The 24565-nt window shown below is 33.5% G+C and overlaps 1 protein-coding gene across 4 annotated transcripts; it reads left to right on the top strand.

The window, feature by feature from the left end:
- The first annotated feature begins 9446 nt into the window (after nt 1-9446).
- Nucleotides 9447-24351, top strand: LOC126772261 (thymosin beta). 4 transcript variants are annotated; one of them, XM_050492549.1, is made up of 6 exons: nt 9447-9601; nt 21551-21706; nt 22083-22196; nt 22514-22627; nt 22912-23025; nt 23423-24351. In XM_050492549.1, the coding sequence occupies exons 2-6, from the start codon at nt 21562-21564 to the stop codon at nt 23560-23562; spliced, it is 627 nt and encodes a 208-aa protein (XP_050348506.1). In that variant the 5' UTR covers nt 9447-9601; nt 21551-21561; the 3' UTR covers nt 23563-24351. The 4 variants fall into 4 exon arrangements, with proteins under 4 accessions (XP_050348506.1, XP_050348507.1, XP_050348508.1 ...); XM_050492550.1 differs by lacking the exon at nt 22083-22196; XM_050492551.1 differs by lacking the exon at nt 22912-23025.
- The last annotated feature ends 214 nt before the right edge of the window (nt 24352-24565 follow it).

Raw genomic sequence — 24565 nt, 5'->3', positions numbered from 1 at the left:
CGAGGCGCCGAGTACGCCCCGAACATCGGAATACCCACTAAAAAACCAGCGGTACCCTTTCCGTATTAACGAGGAGCGCCACGGGATCGCTTTCGCATGCTACCGTGTTGGCAGTTTACTGGTGGTAGGGCTTTGTGCAAGCTCGTCTGGGTAGGTACCACCCACTCATCAGATATTCTACCGCAAAACAGCAATACTTGATATTGTTGTGTTCCGGTTTGAAGGGTGAGTGAGCCAGTGTAATTACAGGCACAAGGGACATAAAATCTTAGTTCCCAAGGTTGGTAGCGCATTGGCTATAAGCGATGGTTAACATTTCTTAGAATGCCAATGTCTAAGGGCGTTTGGTGACCACTTACCATCAGGTGGCCCATATGCTCGTCCACCTTCCTATTCTTTAAAAAAAAAAAAGTGGTACCTATGTAGGTACTTATTTTACAATTTTATTTCCCTAAAGTAAAATAATTGGAGTACATAATAACAGTAGTACAGTAAATATTTCAAGCATAACATTATAAGTATCCAATCTGGCGGTAGACATGCCTGTATTAGGAACCGGATAATATTTAATGGTATTTTAAATGACGGTTTAGTTAATGCATTGCTAAGTAATATATTTAAATATATATTTATAAATGGAGATATATAAGAAAATTTACCTTTCTAACCTTTGTTCCGTCTCGTGACGGGACTGCTTTTTTTTTATTTCCACTTCGCTCTGTATAGGACAGTTCGATAGGATAGATATTTGTCTTCATCGACAGCACACAGCTCATAATGTCATCGTTAATAACAACCATTGCAGCTTTGGCCTTAGGAAGAAGTTTTTAATACGATTCTTTCGAATTGTGAAATATTTAAATACATTTTTTTATCTCCAGTATGACTAGTCTACGATAAAGTCTAACCACTAGGCCGAGATGGCCTAAAACGCGTGAATCTTAACCTATAATCGTCGGTTCAAGCCCGGGCAAGCACCACTGAATTTCCATGTGCTTAATTTGTGTTTATAATTCATCTCGTGCTTGACGGTGAAGGAAAACATCGTGAGGAAACCTGCATTTGCCTAATTTCATTGAAATTCTGCCACATGTGTATTCTACCAACCCGCATTGGAGCAGTGTGGTGGAATAAGCTCCAAACCTTCTCCTCAAAAGGGAGAGGAGGCCTTAGCCCAGCATTGGGACATTACAGGCTGTTACTGTATCACTAGTCTTAGTTAATTAAATAAAATTATTTTACTAAATAAATATATACATACTTTAAAAAACAAATAGTCTATACAGTAACAGCCTGTTAATGTCCCACTGCTGGGCTAAGGCCTCCTCTCCCTTTTGAGGAGAAGGTTTTGGAGCTTATTCTACCACGCTGCTCCAATGCGGGTTGGTAGAATACACATGTGGCCGGATTTCAATGAAATTAGACACATGCAGGTTTCCTCACGATGTTTTCCTTCACCGTCAAGCACGAGATGAATTATAAACACAAATTAAGCACATGAAAATTCAGTGGTGCTTGCCCGGGTTTGAACCCACGATCATCGGTTAAGACTCACGCGTTCGAACCACTGGGCCATCTCGGCTTTTTTTTCTATATAGTCTATATATAGTTTTTTTATAAATAGTCTATATATATAAATATATGTATAACGTTTATTGTTTAACAAAAACAGGCAACACTAGTTCTATTTAAAAAAAAACTAGTTTTATCTATAAATTCTAAATTGAATTTATTTTATTAAGTTTTCACGTCTACCACTACCGATCATCATTAATTTTTCATACGCTTTGGGAGATGAGCCGAGATGGCCCAGTGGTAAGAACGCGGGAATCCTAACCGATGATCGTGGGTTCAAACCCGGGTAAGCACCACTGAATTTTCATGTGCTTAATTTGCGATTATAATTCATCTCGTGCTTTACGACGAAGGAAAACATCGTGAGGAAACCTGCATGTGTCTAATTTCACTGAAATTCTGCCACATGTGTATTCCACCAACCCGCATTGGAGCAGCGTGGTGGAATAAGCTCCAAACCTTCTCCTCAAAAAGAGGAGAGGAGGCCTTTAGCCCAGCAGTGGGACATTCACAGGCTGTTACGGTTACGGTTACGCTTTGGGACGTACAGAAAAATATATAGAACATCCAAAGTCTTAGCGTCATTTCGTCTATAATAGTAATAGTAAGGAAACAGTTGAAATGAAAATCGTTTTCTTTTCTAACTAAATAACCAATAGTATAATTTGTAGATGTTCATAAGTCTACGAGTGCTGGCTCTCGATGTCACCGCCTAACTGTGACATCAATTCCATCGCGCACAAAGAAATTTGGCAACTCCTTCGCACTTCCAAAAAATGGAATTCTTTACCAGCTCACGTGTTCCCCTTCTCTTATAATCCGGGTTCCTTTAAACGAGGTGTGAGGCGAGGCGGCTAGTGCAGAACATTCTTCCCGACTGTACTGGCCATCGTCGCGCCTTGGACTCTACTACCACTTACCATCAGTTCAAAGTCATTTGCCTTCTCGGCAAATATATATATATATATATATATATATATATATATATATATATATACATATATATATATATATATATAAAAAAGTTATAATGTCTGTTATAAATATTATTGATTTAAATATTTTTTCAAATTCCTTCATATATAATCTTCGTGTCCTTTTCATCCTACGTGACAATGGCGAAATAATCTGTGCCACACACAACTGAATTCAGAGAATTCAGCAAAGAATTGAATTGAAGTATTTTCGTTATAAGTAATAATTACTATACTATACTAATAAGGCTCCGAAAAGTTCCAAATGGAACTTCAAAATCAATTCACCGCGTTGGAAACCATAAGCAGCATTGATGACAGAACCGACACGCTGGTCAAAATACTGCAAAACACATCCCGCAAGTGTTTTCCGCCACAGAGAAGAGACAACGCACCAAAACTCTCTGCTGAGACACTCGAGCTCATGAGAAAACGACGAGAACTACCATCGTTTTTGTCAGATAAGGCCTTAAACCGAACAATAAAAACGCTGACGCGACGCGATCTCCGACGCTCCAATACCCGTGCCATCAAGGCTGCGATTGAGAAAAATCGGGGATCGAAAGTGTTCGCTCGCAAGTTTGGGAGGCCGCGTCTGACAAAACTTAAAACTGAAAATGGTGGGGTCGTTACCTCTAGGCCTGAGATTATCGGAGAAGTAGAGAGGTTTTATGGGCAGTTGTTCTCTTCAAGATCGGATAAACCCGTGGGAATCAGTATTGATGACCAGCGCGCCCCTCTTATGCGCCATTACTCCGAGGAGCTTCCGGTCGTTGACCAAGGAGAGATTAGGGCGGCTCTAGAACAGCTTAAAAACAACAAAGCTCCGGGAGATGACGGAATCACAACAGAGTTGCTTAAGGCAGGCGGGACTCCGGTCCTAAAAGAGCTAGCAAGCCTCTTTAATTCCGTCATCCAACATGGCAAGACCCCGGAAACGTGGAGCGGGAGTGAGGTGGTACTGTTTTTCAAGAAAGGTGATAAAACCCTCTTGAAAAACTACAGACCAATCTCCCTCCTGAGTCACATGTATAAGCTGTTCTCAAGAGTCGTCACGAACCGTCTCGCCAGACGACTTGACGAGTTCCAGCCCCCAGAGCAAGCCGGCTTTCGATCAGGCTACAGCACCGTGGACCACATCCATACTGTTCGGCAGATTGTGCAGAAGACCGAAGAGTACAATCAGCCGCTGTGTATGGCATATGTGGACTACGAGAAAGCCTTCGACTCCATCGAAACCTGGGCAGTGCTCGACTCATTGCAGAGATGTCATATCGATTGGAGATATATCGAGGTACTGAGATGTCTGTACAACGCCGCTACAATGACTGTCCACATCCAGGACTGTAAGACGAAGGCGATCCAACTGCGCAGAGGGGTGAGACAGGGGGATGTAATATCCCCGAAACTGTTCACCAACGCGTTGGAAGACGTTTTCAAAACGCTGGATTGGACTATGTATGGAGTCAATGTAAACGGCGAGTACATCTCACACCTTCGATTTGCCGACGATATCGTCATCATAGCAGAGTCGCTGGAACAACTCACCGAAATGCTGCGTAGCCTAGGCGAGTCTTCCCGGTGTGTCGGTCTCGGTATGAACTTGGACAAGACCAAGGTCATGTTCAATAGGCATGTCGTGCCGGGACCGATATACGTCGAGGGGAAACCTCTCGAAGTTGTTAGTGAATATACCTACCTAGGACAGATAATACAAGTCGGTAGGAACAACTTCGAGAAGGAAGCCGATCGAAGAATTCGCTTGGGATGGGCAGCATTTGGCAACCTTCGTCAAGTCCTCAAGTCGTCTATACCGCAATGTTTGAAGACGAAAGTCTTCAACCAATGCGTCTTACCTGCCATGACATACGGTGCCGAAACGTGGACACTAACTGCGGGACTAGTCCACAAATTCAAAGTCGCTCAGCGTGCTATGGAGCGAGCTATGCTCGGAGTATCTTTGAAGGATAAGATCAGAAATGAGATTATCTGGAAAAGAACCGGAGTCACCGACATAGCTTGCAAAATTAGCAGGCTGAAGTGGCAGTGGGCTGGTCACGTATGTCGTAGGACCGATGGCCGTTGGAGCAGACGAGTCCTAGAGTGGAGACCGCAAATCGGCAAGCGCAGCGTAGGGCGCCCTCCAGCCAGGTGGACCGACGACCTTAAGAAGGTGGCGGGCACCAACTGGATGCGGAAGGCGGAAGACAGGGAGCTTTGGCGCACCTTGGGAGAGGCCTATGTTCAGCAGTGGACAACGATTGGCTGTTGATTGATTGATTGATAATAATTACTATAGTATTTAAGAAGTTATGAACAAGAATATTTTATATGTGGGTATTTGACTTATTATTTCCTTCTTTATAATTAATTTTCGAGACTAACGAAATGCGGTATTTGTACAAAGAGGAATCAGGTTTTTCGTTTTTAATATTACTAAGATTTAACTTGAAGTGTACGCGTGCGTAACATGTCTTAGATGAAATGTATAAAACTAATTAATTTTGAACAGATTCGGATAACACTGCAATGTCATCAATTAAATAAATATTTTATCCGAAACAGCTCCAATATTCAAGTTGAATTTTAAATTACAATTAGTCTACGAAATAGTGCACGGTTTTCGGGTAACGGAATAAATAACAGATGACTATGAATATTAATATTGTTACAAATAAAAATAAAATATGATAATTTCGTAGCTGTATTCGTCAAAATATCGTTGCGTTTAATTTATGTACAATAATAGCTAAAAAACTTACTGTAAAGAATTTAATCGATCTTGTAATCAAGTATGATTTATAGGGGATCAGGTACAGTTCACAAGCCGAGATGGCCCAGTGGTTCGAACGCGTGAATCTTAACCGATGATCGTGGGTTCAAACCCGGGCAGCAACCACTGAATTTTCATGTGCTTAATTTGTGATTATAATTCATCTCGTGCTTGACGGTGAAGGAAAACATCGTGAGGAAACCTGCATGTGTCTAATTTCACTGAAATTATGCCACATGTGTATTCCACCAACCCGCATTGGAGAGGCGTGGTGGAATAAGCTCCAAACCTTCTCCTCAAAAAGAGGAGAGGAGGCCTTTAGCCCAGCAGTGGGACATTAACAGGCTGTTACTGTACTGTTAGGTACAGTTCACCTAAAGATTTGTACGAAAATATTATATGTTACAAATATGCTTATTATAGCAAATAAATAAATGATTATTATTATTACATATATTATAAATATTCGTATTTTATTTAATATTCATTTTAAAAGATGTACACAAAAAAAGATGAATTTCGACCACAGACTATATTAATTGTGCAATGTCTATGATATACATCGAAGTTACATTATTTTAGTTTTTTAGTAACATTTAATAGACAATGATTTCGTGTACTCGGAGCGTTTGACCTCTAAGAGTTAGTTTTATAAAGATATAGTATTAATTTAGTATCCATCTAGTGATGTTCGTGCTGGGTAAATAATTTCACACGAACGAACACGAAAAAATGCTAGTCGCGCTTAAAATTTGATTCGAAATTAGGACCCGTTATTCTTATTGCGCATGCGCCGCGCTTGCAAGAAATGAGTCAGCAGATGACTGATATGTCTTCAGTACTTGTTCACCACATCAAAGAACAAGTCTGGCCTTTCATTGAATATAATATATACTTATTAATTTTTGATATATATTCAATTAGAATGTGTTATTTTGGTATTGTACTTGGTATTCTTTCTAAAATATCGTTTACGTAATACCTTTTGCATTTCACTGAATCGAAATGTTGAGAATTTATTAGTAATATTGTTTATGTATACAAATTTTCGCCCTTATTCTCTCTTCAATTTAGCTTAGAAAATGTTATTCCCGTTATAAAATAAGGTATAATTATATTGTGCAAAAGAGAGTTAAAACTACTACGTTTCTATAAAACATGAACTTAAAATGGTGCTATTTTTTACATATATTTAAAATAATATTAACATTCAAAGAAAAATAAGAAACAGCCTCTAAATGACTAATGGGCAAAGGCATGCTCTACTCTTGAGAAGAAAGTTTGGAGCGTATTCTATCACTCTGTTCCAATGCAATGGGTTGGTGAATAACAATTTCATGCTAACATGAAATACTTTGATACCAAAGTATTTAAAAAAGTAAAAGTTTTGGGATGGTATTGGCTCTATTACTGTAATTATAATTGTACTGTACTTTTTTTTTATAGAATAATAAGGCGGACGAGCATATGGGCCACCTAATGGTAAGTGGTCACCAACGCCCATAGACATTGGCATTGCAAGAAATGTTAACCATCGCTTACATCACCAATGCGCCACCAATCTTGGGAACTAAGATGTTATATATATCCCTTGTGCCTGTAATTACACTGGCTCACTCACCCTTCAAACCGGAACACAGCAATACCAACTACTGCTGTTTTGCGGTAGAATATCTGATGAGTGGGTGGTACCTACCCAGACGAACTTGCACAAAGCTCTACCACCAGTAAGGTGTTTAATAAAACCAGACTTAGGAAGCTTATCGTCAGCTTAGAAAATGCCTTATTTATTAAGCCAATTAAAGTTATTTATGCATATGAAACGTAATTCACCGCTACATTTACGTACGACTGGCGAAATTGGCATAAATAATTCGTTTCTAAAAATACGGAATTTTAATTTATGATTTTATGTATTTATAGATATCAGATTCCATAAACATTAGAAATGAACTGATGCGAAATGGATGAATAATATTTAATGACCAGCATATTTACGAGAGATGCAATGAAATCAGGTTAAATTAATATTTAGTTATTATTTAATTATATATTGCGAACAGTCGAACGAATTGCTAATGAAACTTATTTCATGAGGAGGTCTATATGTGTCGGGAAATTTCTTTGAAATACGAGTTTGACAAGTACTTAGAATTGAACCAGGACGTTTAATTATATTTCTAAAAAGAAAGAAAGAGAATAATTTTTCTGAAAAGAATAGAATCATTCAGCCGTGAGACAGTCTCAAATTATTACTTTACTTTTTATTTGAGTAATGCACTCAAATAGCGCATCTGAAATAGAACTACACCTATATCTTAATACATCGTTTGACAGTTGCTTTATTTTTGTTTTCCCTCAAGACTAGCTGGAACGAAACGTCATCTTCATAACAAAAAAAATAAAATAAAAGACACTAAAAACAGTTTGTTTCGTTCAGAAATGAATCATACGTGTTTTTATTTGCATTACTATTGTGACGCATTATACATACGTCGTGACTGTTTTAACGAAATCAGACAAATACGGAAATGTCGATATCACCGAGCTATCAAGTTGATGTTTTAACAGACCATTTAAGCCTTAGGTATATCTTAATATATATGTTTTTACAATAGTATGATCGTCAAGATTGATCAATTGTATATTTATAACTAATATTTATTTATTACAATAACGTATATTTATGTTACGCTAGAAGTATTTTTGGTTGTAAATTTGGCTATAGAAAAAGTATTATCTCATAGTTCACTGAAATGTTAATTTTAAATGACCTGAGTAATTAATTAGAAATATATTTTATAATACATTTTAGTTTTTTGTTGATTATAAGTAGGCGGACTGGCAAATGGGATACCACATGATAAGTGGTCACCACGGCATATAGACATAGGCTCTTTAAGAAATATTCATCATTCCTTGCATCGCCAATGCATCACCATCTTTATGGACAAAGAAGTTAAGTCCCTTGTCCTTGTGATATTTAATTAACTTCCGATTTATTAAATGAACAAATGTGACAGTTATATAATTGTTGTTGTTGTGTACAATGTCATAAATAATTAATACTATGTCGCTTCGGCTTGTCAAGCGCCTCCGATCGTGGTATTTAAGACGAAGTTGTTTATTTCCTTTGTTTACATAATAACACTAGCTCATTCGCCCTCTTAACGAAGACATCAATAGTGTCGTTAACAACACAGGCTAGTCAGCACTCACAGGTCTCACCACATGTGATTTGGTTATGGATCCTCTAATATTTCAATCTGTTTCAATTATTAAAAGTCAGTGTCGATGAACTGAACAGTATGTGGTAAGTAATAAAGCTAATTGGTATGAGAGTTAAGTTGTGGAAGTTTAATTATTTTATGCAGTCATCGCATCGCAAAAAATATGCTTCGTATATAGTAATAAGTGTAAAGGTAATATTAAGGAGCCGAATTGGTCAGCGACTGTAGTGAATCATCGCGTGTAACTTAATCGAAAATATCGGGTACAAATCCGGCCATTATTTTGTGCTTATATACATGTGCTCGGTCGTAAAAGAAAATTTTGTTAGAAAACTACCACCCGTAGTGAGGCGAGGTGTGATAAACTCCATAAAGAATGATACATATTCCATACATACCTCTTGTCAACCTGTGATATATTTTCAGACTATAAGCAGAATTAAGTTACACATTTGTTAAAAAAATTTAGACGAGAATGCGTCCTAATTACCAATTAAGCCTGGCAAAAATGATTCAATCTGTAGGTATATAATAAGCATTTACCGTATTCAGTTTTAAAAATTCAATTGCTTATAAATCAGACAACATTATTTCTTTTGAAAGTTTTGAGCTGTATGAAAGTATTGAGTGAAAATATTCATACATTACCTCACAGCACATACCGTGCCGACAATACTAGCATTATCTTAGATATTTTCATAACGAATAATTCCATAGCGTTTTGTTTTCAATACAATTCGTATGGATTATGAATGAATCATCGAGGACGCACGATACGACACAAAGATTGGTAGGTATGTGTACAGCTGTCACCGCAGCACGCGTACCGCGGAATTATAGACCTTCGAGTGGTAGTGATAAAAGCTACGTGTAACATACGTGGTCGTCTGTAAGATACCGCGCACCGCCACCCCCGATTTATCGCCCGCATACAACTTCTGTCTGTTGAGCCTCACTGTTCACTGACGGCATCACGGCACCCACCCAGTCGCATTTTGCCGGTCGAACACAGTGAACGTGTTAAGTCTACTCTACACCAAAAAATCTAGGTGAGCTAAAAAATTTTAAATTAAAAAAAATTAAGTGTCTTTTTTTAAATTCGGTAACCGACTATAAAAAATAGAGCGTACTTTTTAATTTTTTTTAATTTTTATAAAAGGAATATAGAAAGCAATAAGGATTAATATTCCTAAAATCGTAAGAGTAAATGAATTGTAGGAGTTTGTATATACAAAATATATAATTACATGTTTTTGTATCGATTGTTTTCCGACGTAACGGTATTTGCCGGGTGGGAGCGGTGGCATGACTTCATCTACGTATACGGTTTTATACCATCTGCCGCATTATGTACGCGAATTCTTTTTGTTCGTCGCTTCGTATGTTCGTAAGCACTTAGCGTACGTATCGATAATGGTATCAATACATTCTTTACATCGTGAGTAAGATATGGCCGTTCCCAATAGTCGAAGGCGAACTTGATTCGAAGTATCCATATTTTTTTACTACCTACAATTTAACTTAGAGTAATAATGTTATATCAACTGTACCTATGCCGCTGAGATGTGACGAATTTGTTTCATAAATTTCAAACGTTTCCTTAGATAAACTATATTATTTATGGCTAAATTTCTTTTTTTTTTCTAATCGTCTTGTTTAGTAAAGAAAACATTATATTTTGCGGAATAATGAAATCATCTTTGCATACATCACATTTGAGAACAAATAAAAACAGAATCTCTATGGTTCGTTACCCATCTAGCAAATTTATGTTAATAAAATACAATTACTTCAAATAACGGTGTCGTTCAACTTAAAAACGCTTCAAATAAACAACCGGGTCTGAGAAGCAAAATTTTAGAACATTAGATGTTATTTGATTGAATTACAGTTAATCTTTAATGGATAACAAATGTACAATCTTAAATGGAGTCCTTGAAAAAGGACATGTGTAGTGTTAACGAACCCGAATCAGTTGGGTTACTATAAATAGAAATCTGACTAACGTCGTGATTCGAAACACATGGTTGACACATCCAGCCGTTTAAAATTTTTCGTATACTTAATTGATTACGAATATAATCTAAAGATAAAAGCTACACTTGAATGTTTTACCATCGTCGAACAAACAAAAACCTTTATTTGTTTTAATAGTAGGTATTTAAACGGCGTTATGCTTGACATAAATTACATACAAAGAACGAACAATTACAAAAGAGTTAAACCGGTTTGGATGTCATGTCTACTTTCGCCGCTTTCACGCGCCAAAGCGCCTTAAACGCCAATCGTTCAGAAATCTTATAATCTGTAATTGCTTCAATTATTATAGTCGAGACTGCATTATTGAGCATGAAACTGTAGGTTACAAGTTACAAAACATTTTGTACGCGAGTAACCTTGATCATTGAATGATTTGGTACGTGAATCGTATTGGATTAACTGTAATTCTTTATTTCTTTATAGAAATATATGTACATATAGTAGGTTTTTTTAAACTCTGTAGGCAATTTATTTACATAAATAAAATTATACCTTATTTAATCTTGCTTAGGGTTAAATGCCCTAAGCAGGATTAAATATTGTATAGGTATAATTTTAGTTTTCTTGTATTATAAAGTATGCTTTGTGGTGGGGCTTTGTGCAATATTCTACCGCTATACATCAATACTTAGTAATACATAGTACTGTTGTTCCGGTTGTTGTTCCGGCACGAGGGACATAACTTAGTTCCCAATGTTGGTTAATATTTCTTACAACGACAATGTCTATGGGCGGTGGTAAACACAATCAGGTGGCCCACTGCTCGACCGCCTATCTAATTCATAAAAAAAACATTAGCATAATAATGTTCAATTGTCTTTATGTACGTACCGTTTAATCCAATATAATAATAATGAATGGAACATTTTCCTGTTTATGTTTAATATAATTTCGATAACGTACTCGGAAAATGATTCACATAGTAAAATTGAGCTTCGTTAAATATTCGTCTCGACTCACGAATACATAGCTCTCGTGTTGGTAAATAGGCATTTATATACTTCGAATGCGATGGTAATGAAATTTGTCCAGACGGACTAGCGCATGTGTGAAAGGGAACGAACGAGGTATAACGTAAGTGGGAGCGAGACCTTCCCGAATACACAAATCGATTGCGCGAGACCAAACAACCCCTAATACCTAACAAGGGCTAGGGTTGTCTTCGGGCGGTTTGAATGAACAAGTGAATGGAAAATGAAAACGCAGTAATTACTAACCCTTTTTAACTTTAATATTTAAGTATCGTATTTATGTTTGGGGAAGGAAAAATGTTTCTGATACTTTAAAAAACATTTATTAAGTAATATAACATTATCAAGACTTTTTAACACAAGTTTTATTATAACAGCACACAAAATAATTATTAACTAATGTATAGGAAAAATAGCGAGGTTTGGATATTACGAAAATAATAATTCTATACCAATTGTTCTTTCGCTTATCGGCTTAAAGTCGGTTTTAAGTAATATTTAACGACAAATATGCGATATATTAAAAATAAACCAACGCAAGGCAGCGAAAAGGCTGTGACTCAGTATGGGTCGTGGAAGGTTACACAAGCTGGTAATTCTGACTTGATCTCATTTGATAATAATTTCGTATACATAAATACATAAATTTCACCCCTCAGTAGTCAAAAAAGTTTATTTTTGGCAATATAAAGGATAACGAAATGTAGATACAATAAATTCAACCCGTCGAGTCGTCCTAGGTACCCTAAGTCTGTTCTGCGGATCAATAAGCGAGGGGGACGTACCGTCATGTTCGGACGCCGATATAATACCTATGTAGATTCCCTCGTGATTACATTACAAACTTTTTTAATAAATGAAGACCACATGGCTTAATAAATTTGATCATCCAAAAATTATGCGGATACCAACCATTGGCCAATAAATATAAATTTCACTCATTTAATTAAGCCTGTAATCGGAAAATTAAAAAAAAAGCTCAATTAATAAAGAGGTTAACTATGAGAGCATTTATAAAATAATAAAAACTGTAAAATTTAATTATCTGGCTAGATTTGGCATAGACGAAAAAAAAATGTGAGAAGCGCATCAGCACCCGTCCGTGATGCTTATGCGTGGTTAATTGCCATGTCTTGACGCTCCATAAAATTTGAGACGTAATTTTTGATCTTACATTCTAGAAAAGTTCAACGACACTGACGTATAAAACATTTAGTCATCGATGTTAACGATATTTTTATTGCTATGCAATTGATATTAATATCAATTAATAAAGATTATAGTTGTTTTACAACTTTACATAAAACATTGCTTTCTAAGAACGAAGAAAGTTGTAAAGCACTTAAATATCTCTGTATATAGCTTATATATAGAGATCATATCTCTTATATATTGTTAGTTCGTTAGTTAGTATCGTTAGAATTTCTAGGGAAGCCTAAATTAAGGGACATTGAAGTTGAAATTGTTACAATTAAAGTAAGCTTCCTCGTTACGTATATTTGAAATTATTACACTCGTCTCTGATCGAAAGAAGTCCAGAGTCCGTTCAAATTATACATTAGCTGCATAATTAAAATTAAATATTTGTTTTTTTATAATTTAACTGTGACCATTATACATTTTATCTCCGGAAAGTAAATTTAGCTTAGATAATAACATTAATTGAAAGTTAAATTACTGTTTATTGCTAATTTTGGTAATTGAGTTAAAATATAGGTACTATTCTTTATGAATATTGCCAGTTAGTTGCGTTCGAAAGACGTGCGGAAGCAGCTTGAAAAGTTTATCTATATAATCGGACAATAGCACTAAGAACATTATATATTGCGAGCGATTGTCTAGCTTCACTGTGGAGTGTATTTATCTAGCTACAAATCGTTCTACAAGTTGCAAATAAAATAGTGGAAACTATCCGTTATCTTCCGTAGGTATCATACATATCCCACTGTTGGACTAACCCGACGGTTTCGAAGTTTATTTCACCAAGCTGCTACAATGCGGTTGGGTGTAAATGTTCACCGACACATGTAGGTTGCCTTACAATGTTTTCCTTCACCGCACAGCACGAGATGCATTATAAATACAAATTAAGAACATGCAAACTCAGTGATTTAGTGTTTAGTTCCGTGGTCTTGCCCGATTTTGAACCCGCAATCTTATAATATTAAATCATGATATACGTATCATTAAAAATAAAATCTTCCGTTAAATCGCGTGTATTACATTTGCCTCTATATTTAGAATATCATATTCGTATAATCTAGAGTAAAAACATAACGATCAGTTGATCATTAGCCTTGATGGCATTCCAATGCACACGTTTTTTTCTAATTCTTTGCTGTCAATTTTGCCGACAGGGCACAGATTATATCGCCAATGTCACGTATAATATAAAAGACACGAAGGACGCAATAGTTAAACTTGAATATTACATGTATTATAAGTACACAGATAAATAAGTTTTAACGGCATTAATCGTAGCACACAAATTAATCTTTAGAAACTGTCGTATATAAAGTATAATACCATTTCCTAATATATTGTACAAATGTCAAAAGTAGCATTCTGGTGTTCGTGTTTGTATTTATAGTCCAAATGGCGCAGTGCTGGGCGAAAAATAGATCTCTCGTCATGGAATCTATTGGACTAATATAAGTATGCTCGAAGGATACCTAGAAATAATGTTCTGATACTGGATACTGTCCGATATTTTTTCATTATGATGAGTAATTTTAAAAATTACTGATTCGTACGACTATTCTTGACATTAATATATAAAAAATAAGTATATAATAGTTATATGAAAGTAAGAAATATTTTTAGATATATAGTTTCTATCGTAGCTAATTAAAATGTATTGAAATATAAGAAAAATAATATAGATCGGCTAGTTTAAATTTTTCCAGAAATTCGTAATCCCGGCTTCAATTCTATTGTTTGTTTTTTGTTATCTTAATCCAAGTATTGCAATCGTTCATTTTGCCAATTTTCAACACGTGTTATCTCTTGCGTTATTTATAATTGATTTCATATTTATAAGTAATGTAAAAACAATTGATAAGTAAAAAGTATATCTGGAAACGAGATAAACCACGTGAATCTTAACTGTATGCACCTCGATTTCGGCAGTGAAAAAGCAAGCCTAGTCGGATGAAACTGATATTATTAAGAGCTCTGAGACTTTATGGGACTTTATGTTATGTACATGTATGTATTATTGTTGTTAATTACTTACCTTTTTAAAATATACAATGTCATAAATTTCTCCTTACTAATGTTGCAAAGAATTTACAATTCTAAAATTAAACCTGCAACTAGGTATACATGTAAAATTTCTGAAATCGTATAAACAAAAAAATAAATACGTACGTGTTAAAAATAAATTCCTCGCGACATATATTTTGATAATAATATAAGTGTGTTTCGAAATGGACTCAAGATGACAATACATCACAAGCAATCTCAGCATCTCAATACTCAAACAATCATGTGCATCGAATCGAAGGTCGCGCACAGATAGCATACAAAGCGACCTACTTCTCACATTGCTTCGCGCCATAAATGGTGAAAATGCACACTTCGTTCGAGTACAGGCTTATTCTCCAGGCGTATGTCACGAATCACGATCATCCGGAATGCGTTGTATTTATAGATGCAAGGTCACTTCCACAACGTACATGTCTTTAAGAAATTGCGGCTAAGATGGAATTGAAAACGATGCATGCATAGACTAAGAATTGTCATGTTCAAATTACTATTTTAATGAAATAACACAATAATAATTCATATATAATATTTACTTGTTGTGTAACTAAAGTTACTGAACTTAATTTGGAATTTACAATAAGTTATAGAAAATACACGAAATATAGATCATTTGGGTTTCTTTTAAAAGGTTTTAAAGTGTTTACCATAAAACTATCTGCAATTGATACCATTTTTAAGGTCTGTTAAAAATACGATAGTTTTGCAATTCGTTCATTTGTTATGTTTGCTTATTAAAATTGATTTTGTAAATCGCACAACTGCGTTTTTTAATCTAAAAATATATAATATTTGAAAATTAAATTGTATTTTTTTTATTCGTTTCGGTTGCATGCGTTTCAGTGTCTTATAATTAACATATTAAATATATTAAGTAGAAATAACCTTCAAAAGCGTGATAAATTTGGACCGCTGAAAATAGTTACCGTTCTAGAAATAACAGTACAATATAATTTATTACTTTTCTAATTTACCTACTTGTTGGCGCGCCAGAATGCAGCTTAATTTGATTTTATGATCTCCATAAATTATTTATGTAAAAATAGTGTGGCACAATTGGGAATCTATAATAAAAAAAGATAATGTTTTGTTAAAGAACTTATAAACAAAATACATATTATTTAATAAAGTATAAATATAGGTAATATTTTTTGCTTAGAAAATCTTTAGCGTAGTTGTTACAAGTAATGAATAGGTGTTTAAAATCAAAACAAACGGTACAGATTACAGAGCCAGTTACGGTAAAATTTAAATAATTTCAAACTTTCTACGTCTTAGCAAGGATATGTATTATGCTTTGATTATATGTTATTATATTATTCTGCAGTTTTAACATATGGATACGTTTAAAAACTTACAAAATATTATAAATATACTATATAATAGTACAGTATAATTTTAATGTTATTTCTTTTTAAGTATATTAGTTAATCTGTTAATCAATGAATCTTTTTAGTATTTTTTTAATTCGTGACATTAGATTTTTCTGCTTGTTGAATAAAGAATAATAATGTACAATTTATAATAATGTTATTACTGAAATGGCAACCCCGCTATTTAGCTGCGTGAGTCACGGCCCGCGGTTCAGTGATCGCTTCCCCTCTCAGACGCGCCTAATGTCGCTTACTATCGATCCCAATTTTTGCCCTTGGAATTTAGTCATTTACATTAGATAGGAGACTAAGGTCTTATCTTCAAAACGAAATGGCTTAAATACATATATGTATATCTATTTATTTTATATTCATATTAGGTTGTGTCTACTTAATAGGACATTTATATTTGTATAAAGTTCTAATTTTATTTATGTATCAGTAAAATATGGTTTTATAAATTAATATTTAATAAAAAATGAGTAACAATATTTTCAGAATAGAATGCCGCTAACATTATCGTAAATAGGCTTTGTCAAAAGAAAATTATAATCCTTTCTTTAAAATTATATGCTTCAACAGTAATATTACTATGTACTTGTATATGATCATTTTAATGCAGTAACTACATATATTAATAATACAAAGAATATAATATATTAAAGAACTGCTTCCACATTCCATGTTGTAATCAGGATACGTGTGTAATTATAAAACATTAGGAAACAACGATATCTTGTAGAGTGTAATGTCATAGCGCATTATACAAATGAGTCGAACAAGCCTCCCTTTGTTTCGTATTAAAGAACTTTACATTTCAAGCAACCATATGGCCTGCGTGTTGTGATATTTTTTATCGCAATATTTAAGCCGGTTCGTTGCCTGTCCTCCTCGAACTGTTACCGTATAAGGATGTAGAAAGAAGCCATGACATGACAGAACCGTTAACGTCGTAATCTACAATGTGAGATTTTATTTGGATTCAACATATGGTCTCCCCATTGTGCTTAAATCGGTCTATGGGTTTTAATTACGTATTGTTAGTTCCTTTGCTTAGAATGCCTTCATTGTAACTAAAATGAAGTTTTGTCTATGGTACTTTTTAAAATATAAATTTAAAAGTTCTAATAATTTGAATATATTATGTCCATAGTCCACAGAACAGTGACAAAACTGTATTACATAACGGATACCTTTGTACGGGGAATATAAAGACAGCATAATAAAATTTAGTTGCTACAATTATATTTAAAAAATGCCATAAATATGCTGTACAATTACGGTAAATAGTTTGATTTACTAGCAGTATTATTACTATTACCTATAATAAATAGGTATCAAAATAATTAATAACATAATATTATTTAACATTTTCCGTATACATACATTGTCCTATAAACTTTTATAAATTTGATGTGTAATTGTGTATATATTAAATATTAAATGTATTCCAAGTTTTTTAAAACAAAAAAAGATAAAGGGCGCAGGGCGTGCGTTATATGTGATTATTGTATAATATTTATATAGGTAATCTGTGTTTTTATTTTTAAAATGTTTCTTTGGGTATAATGATTACCGGGCTTGCTTATAGGTTAACGTTGCTAACGACTGTTTAGTTAAACACTGATTTCGCTCTTTCTTACATTATTGGTTTGACATTCGAACGAAGACGCAACATTGTTAACTAATCACGCGCTTTACAACAGGCCGTATTATATGTTTTATGTAGAGCTGAAGTATAATGCAGTAAATTGTCGTGTCATAGATAAGTTAAACTTCGAGTAATAATTTGTCTATGTCAATCATTGTAATGTTGAAATTTACGAATTAATTATGATTAAATAATTTTAAAGTATGCGACTTCTGTTTCTTTTTAATTTCCGAGTAACTATGATATTTGAGGTTTGTTTCAATATGTTTTTGTTTAGCTTACTTTATTAAAAGAATAATGGTTTTTTTAATTACTTTTATACTTTTTTTTATTCTGAATCGAATTATAAATAAAATTACTATTAATTACGTGCGCTAATTATATGTTTAATTTAAAGTTTTAAAGTCATTCCAATATTTTTAAGCTAAGCTAAAAGAGTTTAAGAAAACAACTTGAAACAGATAGTTATCAGATTTAAGTATATTCCCACAAACTTAATTATTAATTTATCTGCACTGTCTATCAGACCGCAACCAGGCTTACTTGTCTGCTTAGAGATAGAGTTACTGACCGCGAAACAATATCGTCGTTCTTGAATACTTAATAAAACGCAATTTACATTAATTTTATATTTAACGAACTTTTCCATATATCTCTAAAGGTTCTTTAGCTCTGATTAAACACAAATTAATCTCTTCCTGTCATCATTGATTTCATATTTGACTGCTAATTAGTCGAGTATGATTAATTAATTCCAGATATTTGGCGTATTGCGTGCAATATAAACATTATTGTTTCGTTATCGACGAATTATAATTTTTTTTAACTTCTTCCGTGCAAATACACTCCGTTTAGATTTAGACAACACTTATTTGATTATGAAATTAATAGTGACCGTAAAAGTCTATAATTAACTGATAAAATTAACTAGTTTGTAATTCCGTACGAGGAGACCAGGGCCGGACGGCGGACACAATATGTAAAATAATATATAAAAATAATATATAAAAGCAGTCGTCCCTATTCCCACATTTCTGTTCACTGTTACTGTTTAAATATTTATTATTTCTTATTAAATCCTTCTAAAATCTTAAGTCCACCAAAATCTTGCCCAAATAATTTAGAAATTTATTAGGGTCATCTATTATTAATAAGAGTTTTATAATCATAAAATTTGGAAACTAAAAAATAATTTTCCGACATTATTAACTAGAAAGCGATACAACCACTTATGGAAGTTATGACCAACAACTTTAAAGAACAAGCTGAAACTTGTTATGCTGGATTCGCCTTATCGCATACGAGATGGCAACGTACGGGCTATGGTACTTTGTATTATATAAAATATATAATATAATGATAAGTGTCTTTTATATGCAAAAATAAGCAAAATTAAACAAAACGTCTGCGATTTAGTACTTTTTTGTATAATTCTATGTCTCACCCAAACGTTATTGCCCTTAAATTCGATCGCAAAATTGTCCTCTTATATTGCCTAAAAAGCCTTTAGATATATATTTTTAATAGTCTAGTACATACATTATCTTGTTATTTTAATGTCATTCAGCCATATCAGCTCTCTTTGTAATATATTATATTAGTAGTCGACAGCGACACATTTAGAGCAATAATAGCGATATTAATTGCATTTTGTGATTTATGAACTGACATTTAATACACATTAACAAAATATAATAATTTTTATTTTTTCAATTAAAACAACAATCTAACTAAATTTTAAAGTACGTCAAAAAAAGTCGTGTTAATTTTTTGAAAGAGGAAGCTATTTACTTACCTATATTTTTTTTATTTTTACAGATCTTAGGTAGGTACTGGCCTAAATATACAAACCATAAGACTGATTCTACTACTGACTCATCACTAGATCTCGGGAACTATAAGTCCGATTGAGTTGAAATTTAGCATATAACTATGCTAATTATCAAGTCGCTAACTACTTTCGCAACGTAGACGCTCAGTTGAAAATAATTTTACGCAAATCCTGTCTATAATTATTATTTTACTCGTACGAAGTCGAGACGGGCAGCTATGACTTATAAAACAAAATAGTATGAATAGCGTTTTATCATGTCGCATTAAAAAAGCAAAAATTTTTTATATTATTGTCAAATTCGTACAAAGTCTTGTCATTTGGTTTAATTATTTTGATATATTACAGAAACTCTATTCTCTTCAAAAATAGCGGGTAGATCTGAAAAGAGTCTGATTAAAACAGACAGTTCTCGAATGCTCGTTTACATCGCTTCACATTTCGCCTAGACTACGAAATGTTGAATAGGCGATTATTTTAACCACCCTCTCCAACATCCTCCCTGGACAAAAGACTGTTTCCCTCTCAACAGGATGCATTCGTATTTAGTATACAATGTACATCGAGTCACCGACAACAATGGCCGACGAATTTTGTATTCAAATCGTGTTTTTGCGGCAACAACGACGATCGAGCGTTTTATTGGCTATTAGAATTAGAATTTTCTACTTTATTACAAAAGTCATTCAATGATGAATGAAAGTTTTGCAAGTAAAAGTATTTAGATTTTAGAGATCGTTTTACTGCTTCAATTATACTTAAGAATACATGATCATTATATTTTTACAGTAGGTATACGTCATGTAAAAAGTGATGTAATAAAATTATTACGGAGCCGTTTATTTGTCATAAAGTAGCATACATTGTTGATATTTTTTTTATTGGATTTTACCCTACTGTAACTACAATTTCTCTCACCTTCCATTCCTTCAATATTTAAGTTTAAGGAAAGTACATCACGGATATTTTTTTATAAATATTGTAAAATATGTGCGTGCACAAAATCGCGTGCAGCTTACAATATTAACGTTCAAATATCATTTATTGATTGTATAAAATCGGCGAAAATTATTTAGATCATCGATTTTCGAATATGGCTGACTTAAAAACGTGTCTAACCGGTAAATAAACAATTGAGCTGTTTTTTTACAAGTCACGCAATGCGTTTGCTTTCATACGTATGGAAAGAACATTAAAACGTAGGTAGCATGAGTCAGGTATCACCGGTTAAACTGGTACAAAAGAAAAAATGTATTTTTAATTCATTAGTACCTACTTAAGTAGATTCTTTAAAAATATTAAAGTTATAAATTTAACAAATGAATAAAAATTTTCATAATCGTTACAGCTTAGGCGTTTTATCTGACAATATCATTGATTTTTTAAATTCTTTTCCGATTTAAAATGAAAAGACATTGCACCATGCATCTTAATAATTTTTCATTTTTATGTTTAAAAAATAGAACACTGAATATCGAAAGCACAGTGCGAGGCATATTTTAAAACAGATAAACGTTGCTTTGTTGAGTTTATTTTAATGTGTTTACGCTCGAATTAGATAACGTTAAGTTAACCAGGAAGTTCCTGATGACTAAACCAATTTTGTGTAAATTCTTTATGGAAGCGTAAATGTCATTCAGGTAGTTACGCTTACATAGACAATTGGTCACATGCACACTTTAAATTATTATGTGTACAAGTTTCGTATGCCTGAGATTACGTTGTGTAGCTATTGTTAATGAGTTATTTATAATTATTAACCCTAGAACAACAAATGAAAAATACACAAGACGATGAATATGTAAGACAATATTAATTTGATAATTTTTCTAGACTGTTATTAATTTTTATCTTTTATTTTGTTATAGATCTCTGAACAATGGCCTGCTCAGTCAGTGATTCCCCCTCCCTCAAGGACCTCCCCAAGGTCGCCACTGATCTCAAGAGCCAGCTGGAGGCGTTCAACCCCAGCTGCCTACGGGATGTTGACACTAATGAAAAAATTGTGCTACCATCAGCTGAAGGTTTGTATATTTTCAAAATGTCTTTACATTTATATAATTCTACTACTACTTATGTACCCGATTACAGCGTAAGAAACGAGTGTCATGCCACTTCATCAGAATCAAATAATATGGCTAATAGGAGCCACTATTATAAATGCAACTATAAAATATTTGTTACTTTTTAATTCATGGTATTGTATTTGTTTATTTGATATTGGTTTCAACTATAAATAAGCTATTAGCGAAATTAGTCATCAGCTTCAAATCATAAACAGTATGGAGTCATGCTTAACGAAGAGTATGCTCTTATAATGGTAAACCTTAATTATGAATGTTTTGAAACGTCAAGTATTCAATTATATAATCTAGGTAAAAATTAAAATTTTTATAACAGACGTTGCGAATGAAAAGCGACACACAGCACTCCTCCACGACGTAGAGCAATTTCAGACTTCCTCTTTAAAGAAAACGGACACCATAGAAAAAATAGTCTTACCCAACGCTATAGGTACTTTACTGGGTGGAAAAGTGTAGCGCGGCAATACGACAGCTTTTGCTGTTCAATGAGCCTATTCTATTTAACAAGTTTTTTTTATTAACAGCTTTGTATTTGTTCTACTAAAATTATTTAACGAGCATGTTTTTATAAATGAAATATCGTTCGGGATCATTTTTATTTCATGTTTTCTGTATTCAGTCACCGTTTTGTAAACCATCATTTTTTACAGTTCGTTACAATATTGATGCACATGTGTGGAGCTAACATGCTATCAAATGCCTTCTGGACTATCATTAAGAATAAATAAATTTGTCTATAATTCGCAGATGTTGCAACTGAAAAAACTCAAAAGTCCCTATTTGACGGCATTGAAAAGTTCGATGCTAGCATGCTGAAGCACACGGAAACACAAGAAAAGAATCCGCTTCCGGATAAAGATGGTACCAGTTTTTTTTTATTTAATGCACTTTAAGCATACGCACGTATTAATATTATTTACGCGTTTTAAGCTTAATAAAATCTTTTTTTTTAATAGGAATAATGTTATTTTTAAAACTTTTTTTTTAAATTATTTAATAGAATATATCTGCATTTTAAACACGCTTTTCCGTATTATACGATTATTTTTAACTTCCTCATGAGCATGTTCGATAGTTGTTACTTGTTATACATAATTATTGAATGCTTATTATATTACGTTGCCGTGCACGCATTTGCTTAATAGTTGTCGCTGCGGAGAAGGCCCACCAGAACCTTCTTGATGGAGTGGAACACTTCGACAAGACACAAATGAAACATACAACAACGGAAGAGAAAAATCCATTGCCGCCTATTGAAGGTTTTTTATGCTTTTTTCTGCTTAGCATGTATATAATTATGTTTTATTATATAATTAATATTGTTATGTATTTTTTTTTAATAAATAAATTGATATATATGATATGACTGAGTAGCATATTTGAATCGTCATGTTACACTAGTAATTTAATATAGGGCTAAAATACATTATAGCTTTTTCAAATTAGGTATAATTAAAATATCAATCAATATTGTTTTTTGAATCTTACAAAACATATTGAGTTCTTATCAAAAACAATTGAATTTAGAACAACAGAATATTTAAAATTTGCATTAAGATTACAATCTAGAGTACATCTTAAATAAGTAAAATAAAAAGCTAGGTAATAATTTAGAATTGTACGGTACCTGTACTAAAATGCAAACCAAATCAACAGCCATTGAAGCAGAGAAGGAGAAGAACAAGTTCTTGAACGGCATCGAGAACTTCGACCCGACTAAACTGAAGCACACGGAGACCTGCGAGAAGAACCCCTTGCCCACCAAGGACATCATTGAGCAGGAGAAGACGGCCTGAACTGCCAATATTTATCGCAACTATATATCGCTAGTATCGCCGTATTTTAGACTCGATATAAGTTTTGTAAGGCCAGGTGACATAGCCCGCGTGTAACAACTCAATGACACCGGAACGTTCTGGATTTATCCGGATCGTTCCGGTCTTGACCGGATCGGGACCCGTCAACTGGAAAATTTAGAACGTAGGAACCAAATTTTCTATGTCACTTTTAACTATATATATCTGATAAGTGTATTTTATGAGCATTTTTATTTAATTTATAACGAGATGGATTAAATTTTAAGATTGAGTACTGATTTTATTTTAAGTTGGGAACACTGCACTCCGGAATCGGTTATTTATAATCTGTAAACGCTTCGTGCTTGTGTTCTCTGTATTTTATGTAACTGATAAATATTAAGTATTTACGAGATTCACGGGTCTGTTTGCTGACTCGATCAATATTTATTATGAGTGTAGTTACCAAGACTATTTGAATCGGATTACTTTTTTTTCAAAATTATATTTTTCCTATTTATAATATAGAAATAGTCAACGGATCGAAAATTATAGGATTAATATTAAATGCTCAACTGCGTATATTAAAGCTAAGGTTTTTCTAATTATTTTGAAAGCAATTCTGTTAATCTTATGATGAATGAACAATAAATTTTTATACTCTCGTATTACATGATAACCATACAATAATTTTTTCAATTTTATAATACGCTAACGATGCCAGTCAAATTTTTATCGAAATTTTGTATGTTTTACAGACGGTGCTTTTTCTAAATATAGAATAAAAATTGTGTGTTTGTTTTTATTACCTTTATTTTACCTACTTTCAAAAAGCTATCTAAGAGATTTGATTTTTGTATGTTCATTGTTATGGATAAACTCAAAAACGATTTAATCCAAAGAGAATCCAAATGAGATAAACGTGCATATTACATTATATAGAGTTGAATCTTTGTGAAATAACACTTTCGATCATCAATCAATCAACAACAGCCAATCGTAG

This window comes from Nymphalis io, chromosome 12 (assembly GCF_905147045.1).
Source record: "Nymphalis io chromosome 12, ilAglIoxx1.1, whole genome shotgun sequence".
NCBI lineage: Eukaryota > Metazoa > Arthropoda > Insecta > Lepidoptera > Nymphalidae > Nymphalis > Nymphalis io.
Note: the sequence above shows the minus strand (reverse complement) of the source record. Positions and strands in the feature narration are given on the sequence as shown.